General features: G+C 37.3%; 1 protein-coding gene across 5 annotated transcripts in view; it reads left to right on the forward strand.

Moving 5' to 3' along the window:
- The window catches only part of dve (SATB1_N and homeodomain domain-containing protein dve), a 90,178-nt gene that overhangs the window by 12,234 nt on the left and 59,261 nt on the right, over positions 1 to 18,683 (forward strand). The window contains exons 1-2 of one of the 5 annotated variants that reach the window (XM_074101196.1): positions 14,273 to 14,353; positions 16,403 to 16,610. The exons of 1 other annotated variant lie outside the window; for it this stretch is intronic. In XM_074101196.1, coding sequence (XP_073957297.1) covers positions 16,608 to 16,610 — 3 coding nt within the window. In that variant the 5' untranslated portion in view covers positions 14,273 to 14,353; positions 16,403 to 16,607. 3 more of the 5 variants (XM_074101194.1, XM_074101195.1, XM_074101197.1) reach the window with 3 other exon arrangements.

The raw sequence follows: 18,683 nt of genomic DNA on the forward strand, positions 1-18,683 counted from the left end.
ATTGAATTTTAGAGGTCCTTGCGTGTTCGTTGTTCGTTTTTCGATTAGGAACGCAAAGTCTTCCTTCCTTCGTGTTTAGTGCGGAACAGTTAATAGTAAAACTATGATTCTCAAAGATGTCTTAGGTACTCATTTATTTTGGGAATAAAACTAAATTAAGTATACCTAGGATAATGGGTACAAATAGTGCACCAAAATTCTTATCAATTAAGTACAATCACCAAAACCAAATATCTGAGTAAACAACGCGTGCATAAATATCTGAAATTCAAATTCAAATCATTTATTCAGTAAATAGGCCGCAATAGGCACTTTTACTCGTAATTTTTTAAACTAACAGCGCTTTCGGAAGACCATGATTGCCAAGAAGAATGCGCCGCAAGAAACTTGGCAGTCATTTTTTCAAAATAAAATAATTAAAAATAAAATATTTAAAAACTACAGTATACAATTAAAGAAAAAAAATACAAAATAATAATAATAATAATACAGGGATGTATGGGGTCCAAAAGTTACAAAACTAAACACTACTACTCATACGACTCTATTTCTACAGCCGGTAGGAAGGTTAGACATTTTTGCACGCTCCGCTGTGGCAGATATTAATGCAGGTGACCGTACCCTATAAAGTTATTTCAAAGCCTGTCTAAAAATAATCATCGCGTGGGCATCACATGGGATATTAAAAATATCACTTTTAAAACATACGGTATAATAAAAATGCCTATTTAAAAATTAGTGTACATAATGAATAAAGGTACGCAATTACAACATTATTACTGAAATTCGAAGATAACAATCGCTACCGCAACCCATTGGGACAATGGGGTAAAAGTCGCGCTCTCAGCCGTCAGCTGTCGCCTGCGCTGCGCCGGCGCTGCCTGCGGCACGGCTCAACACCCCACTTTTTAATCCACGCTTTGACTACTGGCTGTTTGAACATAGCAATAAAATAATTAAAACTAAACCTAAAAATACTAGTGGGCCCAGTTTCTCGAAGCATATTAGTCTAAAAAGAATAGTGTTATGTCTCATTTCCTCATACAAAACAACAATATTATTAGACTTGATAGCTATGAGAAACAGCGCGCTGACGGCACTAAGACTACGCATCGGGCTCGAGGTATTTTTTTCATACGAACAATTTAAGGAAGTGACTTCTGACGGCACGGGCTTAAATTCTTCTTAGTAGGATCTTATCTTAATTAAAACCTTTAAAATTTCTTCTTTTAAGTTTAGGAATACAAATACTACCACTACACTGTCATCAAAAAATAAGTGCGAGAAACATTGTTTGTGGTATCATTTTCAAAGTCCACCAGTAGATGACTATGTAAACTATCTCTTGGTGAGTAAAATGTATCATTTCAATGTTAGTTTTATGCGCGTAAAATAACAATGATATAACAATGTCGCTAATGATTGCATAGTTAGTATTGTATGACACAGAAACTATAATGTCAATGTAATAAACTATAAGGGATATCACGATTAATATGTATTGCGCTTATTCATCAGCTATAACGGTAATCACAGATATCATATTGGTAAAGTCTAGGAAATTAGTTAAGTGTAATTAAATGCGCATTGTCCGTAGGAAAGATTCTTTCCATCTTATCTACTTAAAGTTCAAACTTACTTTGAGGAAAATCGTTGAATCATTTTTGAATGGAGACGTCTAAAAAACCCGGCTAATCCAAGCTAGCGAGTCGGATGGACTGCGCACCGCAAAAAGCGCTTTTCTTGTATTGGGACCACTTTTAATTTTTAGCTTTATCTTATTTGTGTTGTTTAATGTAACAGTGGATATTTTGTGAATATTTCAAGTGTCTACTTCGTCATCATCATCATCATCGTCGTCAAATCAGTCGTAGGACGTGCACTGTTGGACAATGGCCTCGATCACCAATAGACTCCAGATGCAATAGTTGAAAGCGCCCTGTATCCTTCTCCTTAGTATACTCTGTTCCAACGGCAGACGAAAAAACGAACATTGCAATGAAGAAGTATATATTTCATACGATGCACTTGTTTATTATTTGCTCATAGTACAAACTCTCAAATTATGGGCTGTTAGTGGTCTCTCAATACAATAAAACTTGTTGTATAATATTATAGAATGATGTTGAGAGATACCTGCGAAAGTTTGTCCATATTTTGGCCTGCGTGCGTACAGTGTCTACGTATTACGGATCAAAAGCTAGAGCCCTGTGAGTGATAGAAAACGCAGGCTCAGAAATAGTGTCCCGTGTGTCGTTATGATCAAGAAGCTTGAAAATGTGCTATACTATACGTACCTGAATTAAAAACTAAATAATAAAATGCGGCCACATGCACAGCCGGTTTTTTGCGTTCCCATGTTCCTAGTTTTAGCGGCGCCGGAGTACGTATTGTGCCTAAAACAAAGGGCCCTGTAGCACCACTCGAGCTTAATTTTCGAGTGCGAGTTAGTGTTTGAATTGGTTTTAATCGTGGGATAAACAATGGGGAGAGTGCATTGGTGCGAGTCGACACGCCCCATGCATGTGTGCGTTTCTTTCCACAGTACCCTGTCGAGTTCTTGGCTTTAAATCGTTATCGAATTCGATGGTCAAGTTCGAAGTTTTCGTTTCGATTTCAATTGGGATTGGAGATTTGGAGCTGCTCAAAAAGTGAGGTCACGATTCGTTTGGGGAAACGTGACGGTGTCATTTAACTTGTTAACTTTTAACTACCGTAAAGTGAGATGAAATTGTGTTTGACTTATTATTGTGAAATTTTCGTTGTTAATAGTTGACATCAGCAAATGGGAGACTTTTAGAAAAACTGAGATGGAATAAATTGTTGAAAACATGTTTGACTCTAGCGATTATTGGTGGAACTCAAAATGTACTAAGCTTGTAAGCTTATTCAGGAGCTTGTGGGTCTATTAATAGCCATGAAACTTTTTATTGCAAATCGTACCTAATTAATTAGTACCTACATGCAAAACACTTTGCAAAGTTAATATAATAGTTTATATAATCAGCAGTTTGCACTCTTTCCTATTCTGAGGTTAAGCTTTGTTTAAGTTCAAGTTTTGCATAAGTGTACAGTTTGAAAAAATAACAATGCCATAGTAGTTTCACTAATACATGTGTTCAACAGAACCACTGAGCTTTACTAGCTACTTCTTTGCATATCCTGAAACCAACAATTACAGTTACCGCGTTAATGTTTTGCATAATTAGATAACCATTTGAATACGTAAAAAATACATTAATACATACTTGCATGTGAATGTATGAGAACAAGTTGTCCCGGGGGTGGGGGCGAGTGATGCGAAACGCGTCAGCAATCATTGCGATCGGCCTGCGCGGGCGCAGAGACGGAAGCACGCACACATGCCCACGAGTGTCGTGTTGATACAGCAACACACACACGCCAACTAGTAGTAATCCCTAGTAAGCATACGCCCGTGATAAATATTAATACATCACTAAAGATTCATTTACTATGCAACTGCGTTTTCAATTTTTTCCAACGCATTCCTGTAATGGAACAGTAATAATGCATACTAAGTTGCCACGGTGCAACCGCACTTGTCTTTTTATCGCGAATAACTCTGTTTTATGAATTCAACGCTTCCGATATCCATCTATACTAAAAATATTCATACAGTTGAAACAAAGAGTACGAAATTAAATGTAACGACTGTGTGAGCCGGTAAGCTTGTCACGCACACACAAAGCAGATAATGTTTTCGTTTAATATCTTTCGTGGAGGAAGTTGCTGGCTTTAAATACTTAATGATGTTTGGACGCACGCCATGTACGCAACGAAAGTAATTCGCAAAAAATTCAAAAATTATGTTTTACGAAAAAAGTAAGGCCCTATCAGCTGAGAACGCGTTTTTCATGCGAAGGTGTTCAAAGCGTCACGATGTGTGAGCACCAACAGCGATAAGCTCACAAAAATATTATCTGCGTGTAAACAAAAAGTAAAAGTAATTAGTGTGCGTTACAAATCGTATACGAACGCATCGGAATTAAGTAATGAATGCAGTGCCCGCCCCCATATCGGCCGACGATCGCCATGAAACTCTCATCGAATATAACAATCAAAGCTCCATGCGAAAACAGTAGCCGCGATTATTATAATTTGCGGGTAGTTGGAAAACTCGTCACAGTCGCGCGACTTGTTTATCGATTTATCGGCGGATGCGTCTGCGATTACCATCGCCCGAGGCAACCGTTACACGGTGCAAGTTTTCGCGAGAAAAAACACAATTATAATAATGACCGCCCTAGTATGGGATACCAGCGCTTGTTTATGCAAATCATTTTACTAATTAAGACGGAAAAATATTTCCAATGTTGTATTCTTTTATGGTCGGATCGCGGAAAAAACTATGGGTGGTACCTAATGGGGGCTGCGACCGCCGAGCGTATGCATCGCGCGCGGACTGATCCGTCGATTGATAGAAATAATGTAGTTTTGTGATGATCCATAGAAAGTATGGCATTACTTTCACCGATTCATATCATCTGTAAAAACTACTTTCCGCGTGAGACGTCGATCAAAGATCAATAACAACGTATATCGTCTTCTGAATCTATAACAGTGCAGTTTTCGAATAGACTTTATTCCGTTACGCACTTTAAGTTCCTTGTTTGCCAGTGGGGCATTTTAAAGCGGCTTAAATAAGAATGGAGGGCCGGGAAGTGAAGTAAAGGGTTCTTTTCTTACGCAGGGTTATCGTCGGCTTAATCTTAGAGAGCAAATTAGGATTAATTGAACTTTTTCCTTTTAATTCAGAGGGCCTTTGTACGCGTACGTAATTCGTTCAACATGTCATTCTGGGAACTATATAGAGCTGCGTCTCTGAGAAATTAGAAGCAAACGATATGTAAATAAGTGATTTATTAACAATCGTAATCTAAATACTTAATCACCACTTTACTGTTTTATCCTTGTATTTGATTAAATAACAATAGATTTACGTATACATATACTTAATGTGCAACATTAGATAAGATAAAAGCTAGCCACTAAGACGTACTTAGCAGGCTACTGGTTTAAGTGATTAACATTTAAATATGGCTTTAGAAATTTTATGTAAAGTAAGAAGTAAAAGTGTCCGCGTAGTAATAGTTATAATTCAGATTTAACTTGATGTACTCGTATATAACATTTTTTCCAATCAGGATATAGCCCTATAAAGATGAACTCGAAACAAAACGGGACATACTATAATCCTCTTAGAGTCTGTTTTTTAAGGTTTAAATTATATCTCTCTTTCTTATATCCCATATTACTGAACACAGGTCTCTCTTCTCAGAATGAGCAGACTTGGGCTGTAGTTCCCACGCGGGTTTAGCGAAATGGAACCTTCACACACACCATCGAATTGCTTTGCAGGAACGTGTAGGTTTCCTCACAATGTTTTCCTTCACCGTTAAGCTCTTGGTAAATTTGAAACGTGATTTTGCACACAATTCTGAAAAACTCAACGGTCTGAGTCTGGTCTATTTGAACCCTTTGCTTGAGAGGCCATTTTTTTACTGTAGGTACTAGAATCCCTTCATAGTTGTTATATGATTAATAAGCTGTTGCTACTAACTAATGCAATGCAATGACAAGTTCCAGCGTACAAATTCCAACTGGAAAACATTATTTTCACTAGTCTCAAAATTAGCAGTAGGTAAAATCTCGTCATTTTGTTTTCAGTCGTTTGTTCTGATTACAAATTAGTGATCATCAAAACGAAACTTGAAATTAAATGAAATTCGTAATGAGAACTTATGAGTGAAAACATAATGACAAGGTTATATTATGCATGAAATGGGATTTCCATGGTTGTCGTGGCATATGATATGACGTCATAGTCAATGTCGGATCTCTCTAATTGACAATTTAGAATTCTATATCTTCATGTTTTTCTTACCGAATAATAAATATATTGCTTATTAGTTCCCATCAGGTGACCCGCACGTTTTGTTTGTCCCCTTTTGCATAAAAAATCTGTATTTGATTGAAAAAATAAAAAACTTACATATTCCCTATTGTCGCTTTATCAGCTCTATACTCGTATCATCCTCGTTTCGCAGTTAGAGTGCGTTCGAATTAAGGGGTAAGGGGTGGTTTAGGTATCTATGGCCCGATGGCGGTTACAGGCTCTCAGGTGTGACGCGACGGAAGCCCGCTATCATTAACCTACCCACATGCATGCGTGTTTGGAACGCACCCTCACACAACCAACCGTATACGTACGTGCGAGCTCGAGTGTGTGCACTTTATGCGTTAGGGGACGGATTACGCGAATGATCGTCTTTTTTATTGTTTCTTTAAACGGTTACGTAATAAATAATTGACTAGTTTCCTTGCGTAGCAAGAAGTCGTAATAATTTATAATCGAACGAAGCTAATTGTGTATGTACATTTCTTTTTTTAAAAGTGTTTAATCAAGGAATTGATCATTTTTGCCGTGAATATCGGTTTCGAAAAAAATAATGCTACGGTCAGACTTATACCTACTCATTTTATTAACAATAATTAAATATTATTAAGTGAAATTTTTAAGAAATCATTTTATTTTGTCCATTGCTAACACAATAAAAAATACTTTTTGTGTTTTGACTTAATGTAACATTAAGTAAAGTTAATATAAGTTTTTAGTTTCAACAAGTAGCAGATTTTAGGCAATATAATAGTTCTGTTGATGCAATGAAAAGGAGATTCGATTTAATTGATTCATGCTTAGGCAGAGTAAGCTAAGTGAAAAAAATGAGAAAGTGTGCGAGGGACGCCATCGTGTCGTGAACCATTTGAAAAAGATCTTCCGATCATGAGTTGAACCATCTACAATACAATACAATACAATGTCTCTTTATTGAACACCAACACATAGTAAGTTCACTGAGTGATCTCTTCCAGGCAACCTTTACAATAGACAGAAGTAAGGAATAGATTTTAGCAGTTGGTTTAATTAGTGTAAATAAAAAATAAAATTTGTAAAAAAATTTTTACGTCATGCCTATTGTTTGTTTTGTAATCCCACCCTGTACCGACATAGGAGGACACACGCTACGGCGGGTGGACAATAAAACGCTAAATATTAAAATTACCGGCCGTTCCATTCCGATACATGATCGCTTGATACTGCCCGTTTTTGCATTGTTACTTTTCAATTTGAGTGTACCAATTGTAAAATAATATACTAGTATCATATCTAAATTATTATAACATTGCATTTGTTTTTTAATTTATTTGCCGCCTTATTGAAGAGGCTGTTATGCAAACCATAAAGGGAGTGGGCAGAAATAAAACGCTATAGGAGGTCGTTGTTATAAAATGTTAAGCAAACAAATAAACCGGCCAAGTGTATGTCGGGCCACGCGTATACATAGGGTTCCGTACTAATATCGTCAACGTCAAATACCGACCAAGAAAGTTGCGGCAAATATTAAATTTAGATCGACTGGTAGTACTCGTTAACTTAAAAAACCTATACTTAGCCCGTTTAGATAGTTTTTTCTCCAGATGTTTCCAGCCACTTTTTTTAAAGGGGGGGTTTTTTAAAGTCCCCCCGGACTTGGCTGTAACAAAAATTAGCACACGAATTCCTCATCACCTTTTTTGAAGTCGGTTAAAGATTCAAAATACAGGACCAACTAACTATCATTATCATCACTAACTATCATTAATTATGCGGCTGGCAACTCTAAAATTGACAAGTAGCGAGTGAAAGAGTCAGAAAAGCCAATCGTAATGTGCTTTAAAACGTACAGTATTTCACTACACGGAACCTCTAAAATCTAAATCAGTAGCGATTTTATATAGCCAGCGACCAATATACAAAAACGCTTATAAAACTAACGAAGCACTCTCATTAAAAATCTTTACACCCTGTATACATGTCCATTACATCAACAAGGTGTTTGTAATTAACCATTGATATCGGCCTGCAATATCTATGTAATTACACTTTTTAAACATCTAATTTTCACTTACGCACAAAGTCAGGTACGTGGTTACGTCACGTGTTTTTTGTTGACTATTATTGGGTAACGCAATTGTGGGTAACGCTTTACTACTGGTGTTAGTTTGCTCAATTTATCTGTATTAAGCTATTTGTGAGTGATGTAAGATAAATTATCTTGAAAGGAAAATAATATTCTATGTTAATTGTTAAATAATGCAAGCTATGAATAATCCCTTGCTGTTATGAAATACAATTTTCTTACTTTTATATTTAAGTAGTATACTTTAAATTAAAATCATTTTCATTTTATTACTCCAAGGGGCTGTTTCACCACCCATTGATATTTTATTACGGATAAATGTGATGTCGTCTCCGTCTATTTGAACAAAACAAATAGAGACTGCAGCACATTTATCCGTCATCAATGGATGGTGAAACTGGGGGAAAAGTATACTAACAAGAACCAAACAAAACACATTACGTGTATTTTCAAACATTAATTTTGTCTCTGTTTTAATATTTTTGATATGATTCAACCCTGTTAAGGATAGGAATGGCTGTGAAAATTTTGAAGCAATACATTTGCTAATTATAGGTACTTTATTTACCTACGCATACATCTATGTATTATTTATATATTTATTAATTCACCATTTCAGACCACCGTTGGTTGCTGCCTACCGATAAGGTTTTCACCTTCATCTGCTCATGTACTGCTTAGAGCTATCATATATCGGCATGTAAGAAAGAAAAAAAAACTTTTATTCTTACCCCCTGTTTCACCATCCATTGATTACATTAATCTGACGGACAAATGTGATGCCGTCTCTGTTTGTTTTGTTCGAGTTGACGGAGACGGCATCAGATTTATCCGTCAAATAAAATAAATCAATGGGCAGTGAAATAGCCCCTTAATATGACAGGAATAACAATGAAGTCCTAAAAAAAGAACATACAAATTGTCACAAAATGTTACATCTCATCATCACCACCCCCACAGATTCAATCTATAATTCATTCTCAATCTCAATCACTTATGATTTTTTTTAACTTAAAATACTATAGTAGACACATTGTCGGACCTACTGCCACTCAGTCAGAGATTCAAGACTTCAGATCTTTGTACGGTCGTCACCATAAATATCAGAGCCGTCTAAGTGCTCAAAAATATCAAACACGACCGTATTGTCAATCGCATAAGTGCGTGTAGGTACAGATATTTTTGAGCCTCATATAACTACAGTTGGGTAAAAACCTCTTCTTTACTACTTACCCGACCTGTGCTAGTTTCATTCACAGCTTTCCAGCCAACTGCCAGATGTCTTCTGACTAACGAGTCGGTGATATGCCCACTGACCTTCGACCAAATGCTAAACTTTTACGCTGCTACTACTACAGCTATGCCTGGACTACCTAGTAGCCGGCTGTTTCTGCAACTTGACGACTTAGTGCGTCAAATTTGCGAGGTGAGCTGTAGGCACTATTCATGCCAGCCTAACTCCTGTTGGAAGCCTAGCAGACTCTTCACGTTGCCGACGACTTCCTGAAGTGACCCCGGTGCTGCTACAAACTTCGGCAAAAGAAAAAAAAGACAGTGGAGATAAAAGACGGTAATGTCTACACTTCGTTGTCCTGACCCTGAGACCGTTAACCGCAGTGGGGCTGGGTTTCCACCAGAGATGTGCGAGGATATCATTCTGTTGCGAGGAATGTATTTGTCATGAAATGTTTCATTTAACTTTCCTCGATAGCACATCGCTGGTGGAAACAGCTCGACGAAGCGAGGATAGGTACCTACATAAATGAAGCGTTTCTATTGGTTCATAACAAACACATTCCTCACAACGCATCCTCGTACATCTATGGTAGCCTAAGACTGGCGTCTATAACTTAGCTGACATCATTACTATGTCTTGCCGATAGCATAAGTCCTATATTTAGAATCTCAGCCATTCATTAATCTACGGTTTAGTACCGAATAGCCCACATTCGTGCTGACAATTGACTCCTAACCCCGGTCTTTAGCGAATCGTCATCGTGACATGTTTTACTTATGGTCTTTAACTGGACCAAATTCCGTTGAGATTTAAAATTGCAATCAACATTAACTGGAATGGTTCACTTTTTATGAACCACTTGTTTGTTTAAACCTCGCCTTTAAAAATGTCATCATCATCATCATAGCCGGAAGACGACACTGTTGTACAAAGGTGCAGCTTGCATCCGCCGGTTGCTCGCAACTCTTACGATGTCGTAAGAAATCCGATCCATATTCCGGAAGAATCCTGAACTTAGATAATTGACACGATTTTAAAAACTACCAAAATGACACCTTGATTTGCCTAATTTTGATTTTGTAATAAAATTAGAACTGCTGTTTAAAAAACTGTACGTATTTTTCTCTACGAGAATTAGCCTTCTATAGAAAAATAAACGGGTTTTTGGTATAGTCAAATTCCACAGCGGTGCATACAAAAATATCAGACACGGCCTACCGGCCCTAGATATACTTATAGAATCGTAGTATCCATAACATATTTACGCATTGTTTTGGCTCGCGACTGTAACTGCAAAATAATAATGCTTTGTTACTTCCATCGAACTGTACGAGTATTTTTCTTTTTTTATGGACGCGTAATTTCATATTCCTTTTTAACATATCACGCACCATTAGGCTTCGCAGTAGTCGTTTCATCAATAAAAACATGCGGCTAATAAGCAGCTGCGGGGATCTAGCGCCCTATGCCTATGACACTATAGCTAAAGCTATATATATGGTGTTAAAAAAATCCTGTACTATAAAAGCCACTTTGAAGCTACTGATAAATTACTAATACGATACAAGTGGGTAAATATTTTTAGAGATAAAGTATTGTAGAGGCTTCCATATAAAACTATTTTTTTTTGAATAAAATTTTTTTGTTCACTTTTAATCTGTATTTTAATGTGGGTTAAATTTAAGTAAGTACATGATTTTTTTATTACACCATGTAGGTATGTGTTGTAATGAACGTTTGGTACTGTAGCTTTTTACTTAAATTGTAGTTCTTAAATTGTATAAGTAATTGCAAATAAGTTTAGTAAATGATCAGATTGTTTTTAACTGCTTCATTCTATATTTTACTTAGGCTATTCAAAACATAGGATTTTACCACTTTGTTCTCGCGAAGCTCCATCTTTCAGCACTTCACTTCCTAAAGGCCCAGTTTGAGCTTGCAAAAAAATAGCCCGCAAGGGTTGTATTACATCATCCCAGCCTACATACGTCCCACTGGGCAAGGGCTTCCTCTCAGAATATATTACATGCGTGTAGTTTACCTATTACATTGCGCGGTTGTAAAGGGAACGACTTTTAAGTAGTCAATCGATCGCAGCAGTGTATAGGTATTTGCACGATTTTTCTTGCTGGCCTAAACTGGGATTTTAGTAAGTGATAGACAGAAGATTGACTCAGCCGTATTCTTCAAATGTATACCTACGGCTGGGCGGAGTGCTAGGGTTGGCGTCTACGAAAAGTAAAACAGACTTGTGCAGATTTTTATTGTATGTGTTTAGTTTTAGATGTAGGACTAAAAAATATGTTAATTTTATGATTATTAGTTTATGTGCGGCGTGGCACTGCGTTGCTTTGTCTTGCGAAGATTGGTTAGCGGCCGTGTAAATGACGCTTGGCTGTGTGCGTGCATCGATTCGGGTGCTATTATGAAGTCGAAATACTGCCTATTATTTGTATTGTGCTCAAGTGCTAGCTGCGCTGGCGGCGGGGGAAGCGTGTTTCCTATTCATTGCGCGACTAATCCGCACGCTGCGTAGTAGTTACCTGACACCACACGCAATGTACAAAGAAAACGTTCGCCGCGCAGGTTGCACGCACCGACTGAGCTTGGCGGCGCGGGAAACGTTTTTTCTATTCATTTCTCGACCAATCCGGTCGCCGTCCAGTCGACCTGGCAACAAACGCAATGTACAGAGAAAAAGCCCCGTGGGTCGCTCGTTGTCTTTGCCAGGTCGTAAAGTATAAAGACAAGATGTATTATTTTTGATAGGTTCCACTTGTTTACTCCTGCTATCTGTTTGCGGCACAATAGATTGCAGGGCCGTGGTCCAGCTATCGGCAGCGGATGTGATAGTGGTAACAGTGGCGAGCGTAGATAGTTTGTATTGCTATCGAACTATGGGAAACCATGGCCAGCGGTGTAGTTTTCCGCCACGTGCATTGAGACTTAACAGTTTCAAAGCTAGTTTTGGAAAAACCTTATGTTTCCTAAAGATACAACCTAAAATAAAACACAATAAATTTATATAAAAAAACGGCCAAGAGCGTGCCGGACACGCCCAGGATAGGGTTCCGTAGCCATTACGAAATAATCAAGTAATATTTTTCTAAGAATTTCGTATTTTGTAGGTACGGAATCTTTCAAGTTTAGGGATGTTTTATATTTTAGGCCGCTATTTACTCTTAAACTACTAATAAGTTCTCAAGCAATCTAAGCCGCTATAATTTTCCTTGTAAAATTGATATATTTACCTACTACCATTCTGAATTTTTTCAAATTTTTCCACCCTACAGTTTAGATTTTAGAGAGGGGGGGGGGACGCTATTTCGCAAACAGATCACTGAATAGAATGATTGAAGAACCCCCCAATGATTTTGAAAGACCTATCCAACGATACCCCACAATGTGGGTTAGTCAAGAAAAAAAATTACTCCACTTTAGGTACGTATGTACGGGAGGTACACTACACTTTTTTTTTTTAATTTTTTTTTTATTTTATCACTGTCGGCGTGAATGAAATGTATGTTCATGCCAAATTACAGCTTTCTAGTACTAACGGTCTCTGAGCTTCCGTCCGCGGACGGACAGACAGACAGACAGACAGACGGACAGACATAGCGAAACTAAAGGGTTCCTAGTAGACTACGGAACCCTAAAAAGAACTATATAGGTACACCGAGATACTAATATTAAGTATGGGAATGGCTGAATATTGTTTTGGAGATAACGATTTTATTGGACCATAAATGCTTTTTGTGACAGTATTGTCAACGTAAATTTTTAGGGTTTAGGGCGAGCCGTACAATGAACCCTCATATTTTCATGACGTCCGTCTTTCTGGTCTGTCGGCCCGTGCGTCCGACAGCGCCTTAGAAACAGTTAGTTAAATATGCGGCAAAAGTTAGAAAAAAATTAGGATTATTTTTTTCGTCTTAACCCAGTCACATATCACATAACTCGAATTCATTCGGGCGCAGCACATGTAGCGATAGGGTTGTCACGCCAAGAGGACATCAATGAGGGCAAGAAATGTTCAAGCTCACTAGATGTCGCTTGAGTTTAGTTGCTGAATTTACAATGAAGTTACATGAACTATATTTTTTTTAGTTGACACTTGACAATATTTATAGCTACTAAGTATAAGCGCCTTCTGTGCCAGTAAAACGGATCCCCGTTTGAAACGAAATAACCTAAACTCAAACTAAAAATTGACTATACCATGAAGGTTTAGCAAATATGGAGAAAAATCGATGAAACCTATACTTCGTTTTTTTTAGCATGAGAAAAAGGGTAAACAATCTTGACGAGTCTTTTTATTGAAAAACGTTTTAAAAATAATAATAACTATTACTTATGATACCAAAATAATGTAAGATCATAATGTCCTTGCTAATTGTTACCTATTTGCTGTGGCTTATTTATCAAGTGTTTTTCAATAAAAAGACACGTCAAGATCGCTTACCTTCTTTCTAATGCTAAAAAAATGAAGTATAATATGCATTATGGTAATCGTGGCTATCCAAGCCCGCCGCGTCCCTTTAACCTTGTACCACTCATTCTCCTATAGTAGATAGTTTAGAAAATATTTGAGATGTTACAACCGTACCCAGTCTACCCTCTAGCTGATATAATCATTAGTACCTAATAATGATGTTACATCATTTGACATTAAAATAAGAAATTAATACTTTAATATATGGAATGCTAAGTTGAATTAAATATATATATATCTGGTGTGGCCTGTAATATGAGCAAATAATTAAAACATAGATCATACTCGTCAAAATGAATAACATTAGTCCAGCGACTTTTAAAAATAATTAGTTTTTTTGATATCACAAGATTAACAAGCAACAATTAAAAAAGCATAACTTAAGAATTTTAAATACTTCAACTTCAACTTTTTTGTTTTTGGCAACCGGTCGCTTTAAATACTTTAAGAATATAAAAATAACAAAAAAATAAATTGAAAAAATGTTGCCTGTCAACAAATTAAACATCTGTTTGACGCTATGGTTTAAATACCCTCTATTATTGGCAATGTTATCAGTAACGCCAAACGGGGTTGTCAAACGAAGGTTTGACTTGCGATTTATTTACACATTGCGAAATTTGGACAGAAAATTACCATTAGGTAAAGCGATTAGCTGATTATTATTTATTTTCTAAGTATAGTAATTAAGATTAATTTGTTAAAGTTTAGTCCGTACCTACCCACAACGTGTTCACGAGTGAACGAAGTCAGACGCACGTTGTGTTTTTTTATAGTTATTGAAAGTTTAGTAAACATTTAGTGAAACATTGTGAGTGAGTGTTAGTTAAGTGTTCGTTATACTTGCACGCTCAAACTGCTGGGTGGATTTGTATCAAGAATGGTATGTAGACATCTGAATTTGAGGAATAACACATTATACACTTTATTCCGATATTCCCATGAGATGGGATGTGTATGAGTATGAATGTCGGATCCAAAAATTTCAACCGCTAAGTCTAGGGACAGTAAATGCACGTGTCTTCATACAACGTAAATAAAGGCCATATCGTTTTCGGGCATTCTCGTGAAAATTTAATAAAACCCAGAACATACTTAGTTATCAAAAAACATATACTGGTACCTGTTTTCTACGTGAGTTATAATTAGGTAGGTACGTATGTTTTTGCTTCACGGTAGCTTTAATTCAGAAATCCCGATATTTCAATTCCACTATTAAACCTTGGGTCAAAGTACCTAATCCATATTTATAAATATAAAGTAACTATTTCCGTGTGAGTGTTCTTTACCTAAAGTGCACAAAATCCATTTAGATGAGATTTTTTGTTGAGATACCTTGTTTGTCACCCTGAGAAGGATATAATATAGTTTATATCTCGGAAAAATCTATAGTTAAAAAAGAAAGAAACACAACACTAGACGCAACAATATTTACAACGTACAAATAGACAACACGAAGGTTTGTGTCGTTGCGGTTGTGAATCGGATTGTGTAGTTCCCGCGGGATAGCCATAAACGAATGCAGATGAAGTCGCGGACAAAAGTTATTACATCAATAAACCAATTCATGATGTGACAAATCAAAACAAAAGGAGAGATAAACCGTGATATTTTCTGTACTAACACCTAATGGAAATGATACCTAATTAGCGACAAACAAGTGTTATCTTTATGCCCATCAGCCAAATAAGTGGTCTATCAATTTTTAAACAAGTTCCTATCAAATGTATATGTCACTAAAGTTGAACTTCCAAGTTGACAGACACGTCTATTGGCATTATTGTTTTATGACATGCAAACGATTATAAACTTCAGGGTGGTAGACCACATATTTGGCTGATGGTACAACAATTAACCACCCTATCTATGAAGTTTCAATTTAGCCCAAAAACACCACGTTTCTGACTGCATTAGCATGATAACAATCTCAGACTACTGAATTAAGTAAATATTTACTGGTACATTACCATTTCATTATAAACTTGTCTTATTTTAAAACACTTACCGCTTGTACTCACGATCAATGGTCCCTCAGAACTTTCAACATCGACTATCAGTAGGTACTCAGATATTGAAGCTAGTATATCAAAGCTCGTAATAAAGTTCAACGAATCAACGCTCAAAGTGCATAATCGTAATAATCGTGCGGCGGAGCCAAATGTCATCGACCCAGTTATCTCATCCGCTATCCCTTTTACAATTACAACAACAAATGAGTAAGAGCTGCACCGATATGCGTGTACGCATCGATACTGGTGCAGGGAATAAAATCCTGTGTGAACGAACTCTAATCTCTGTTTTGTGTCCAGAGATGCAGCCGGGCGCGTTTCAGCTCGATTTGTCATTCGGATGATAGTCTACACGAGCTCAATATTTAGTGTAAAGCCATAAAGCGTCATTAAAAGTTAGGGTCTCAGAACAATAAAGCTTAGAATTATTTCTCAATCACAATCAACAAACGCCTTTCCTTAAATTATGTCTAAACTTGACGTGATTTAACAAATAGGTTCCTAGTAAATAGCAATGCAGACGTAAGGCATTTCTGTCGCGAACCTAATTCCCGCGCATTAGTATGTTATGTTACCCGATTATGTCGGAACATAAAATCAGCCGTGGAACTTCGGTTGCGTATTTTCGACTTACTCTGCTTATAAGAAGTCGTCATTAAAAGTGTTGTTTTTTTATTTTTAGGTGTAAATAATAGGAAGTCTGGCTTAAAAAGTGACGTTGCATAGGGCAACATTGAGAAGAACTGACGGCCAAATACCCGAGTTTGCAGCGCCTGCCTGGAACAAGGAAAACAGGTCGGCGCAAAAGGTCCTGTTGACAGGGACACCCAATCCCGTGCGGGCGTGAGCTGGTTAGAGCTGGAGGTTGCGACACAGGATCTTCCTAAATGGTAAAATTAAAATATTCTTAAAACCCTGTGCCTTATTAGAGACAGCATGATGCAATGGTGATGGAATGATGATGTAGATAGACTTGCATTAGACCACAATTGCGTTTGATGCGGTTTGATGGAGCCCTAAACGTCTAGTGAATGCCCAAGCATTCTAGATTTGCAGACTGTTAGCATTCAGAGAACACAGAAGCATGCTGGGAAAGGGTATAAGGTGAAAATTGCGTCAGCCTCTCGTAGACCTGTGAAAAAGAGTCGGTGAAAAACGGTACATATTCTTCCAATATATATCGTCATCATCAGCCGGAAGACGTCCAATGTTGAACAAAGGAAGAGAATTAGAATTAGAAAGAATTAGAATGCCACAATGAACGTCGAATCGCCACTTGCAACTCTCGCGATGTCGTTAGTCTACCGAGCGAGCGGGAGGCCTGCCAACGCTTCATCTTCCGGTTTATAGTCGCCACTCGAAGACCTTTTCTCTTCCAACGGTTATCTGTTCTTCAAGCGATGTAGCCCGCCCATTGACATTTCAACTTGCATAGGTATTCTTCGAGCTCTGTCGACGACCTGATGGTGTTAACTCTTCGGTGAATTTCCGTATTCCGGATAAATTAACCAAAAGAGGAGTAATCCAATTCTGTGACACATTAGTGATTTATCTTTAATACGATTAAGTGAAAATTCACATCACGGTTTTGTTTTCACGGTATGGGTTATATAATTCTAGGACCAGTTTCTCTTGATTAGTTTCCCTCGTAGCAATTTCATTTTTTATTTTTAGTAGAATTATTTTCTATTCCCGTCCCAAACTGTATGAAAGAAAGAAGTACTGAAAACGTTTGTGATTCCTAAATAAAGCCTGATTTATATGAGCTAAGAACCTGTCATTAGTGATGAGTTTAAATTAGGTTAGGTTACGAACCTGTCATTTAGTAAAATAATGGATACTAATACGCACTCACACGTCCACAGAGTTTCACTAATTGATTCTAAGTATTCTAATTAAGAAACTAATTAATTATAATTGTAAGAAAACATAACATATATTTTAGTGTAAATGCAATGTTAATGTGACTTAAAGGCCTAGCCACATTGGCACGGTGCGGCGTCGTGAATTGAAACGGCACGACGCGCCGTAACGTGAAACGGTGCGGCGCCGGTTTGCGGCACGCTGCCGTTGCTGTGCGCTACAAGATGCAGATTACAGGAGGTGTCAAGTGATCTGCACTATACTGCACAATGCAGCAACATGCGGCATTTCGACGCCGCGTCGTTCATGTTGCAACGCCGTACCGTTTCAACTTACGACGCCGCGCCGTACTTATGTGGCCAAACCCTAAAGGACCATCTATAAGTACCATAAAGGTACTTCAGGTACCGATCTCGTTCATTTCATAATCCTAATTATTTTTTTCGTGTGTCACAAATTGCCACATCCCCTCCTTCTTAAATGTGTCACATTATTTATAGATGGCTCTTAAGCTAACGTAAACCAAGCATTATTAACTTAGAAGAACACAAAAAAAAAGCTGACTATTCGAAAATATTTTGAAAAGAGACAGGTACAAAACTATTTAAACGAATGTCTTGGTCTATTCCCGTTAAGGTGATGATCCCATTCGTAACAATAATGTTTACAACGGTTTTAGTGACGTAATGGGATAAACAATGTAAACCCTTGGCGGCCGAACAGATTTATTGTCTGAAGTCATAAATGGCAGGTAAGCGCTACCTCAGTTACAAGAAAGATCCTCTTAATTACTTCACAGATACCCCTGTGTTTTTCGTTCCGACAATTTTTAGGTTCATGATTCTTTGGGTTCAGTATCTTTTTCTTGGTTATTGTTGCTCTCATCCACTTAAAGGTTGACTTGTAGATATCCCTTAAAGGGAGGAGTTAGCCTTTCATCAACAACTTCATCTCAACGTTTTGCCAATTGTGTTTTTTTTTCTTTTTTTTGTACAATAATGGTTTCACATACATTAACACATGCTCAGTTACAAGTTATCGGGATATCCGGTCGTTTAAGATGTAATAGGAGCATCTATATATTTACATTTATATTTATT

This window comes from Choristoneura fumiferana, chromosome 18, assembly GCF_025370935.1.
Source record: "Choristoneura fumiferana chromosome 18, NRCan_CFum_1, whole genome shotgun sequence".
Lineage (NCBI taxonomy): Eukaryota > Metazoa > Arthropoda > Insecta > Lepidoptera > Tortricidae > Choristoneura > Choristoneura fumiferana.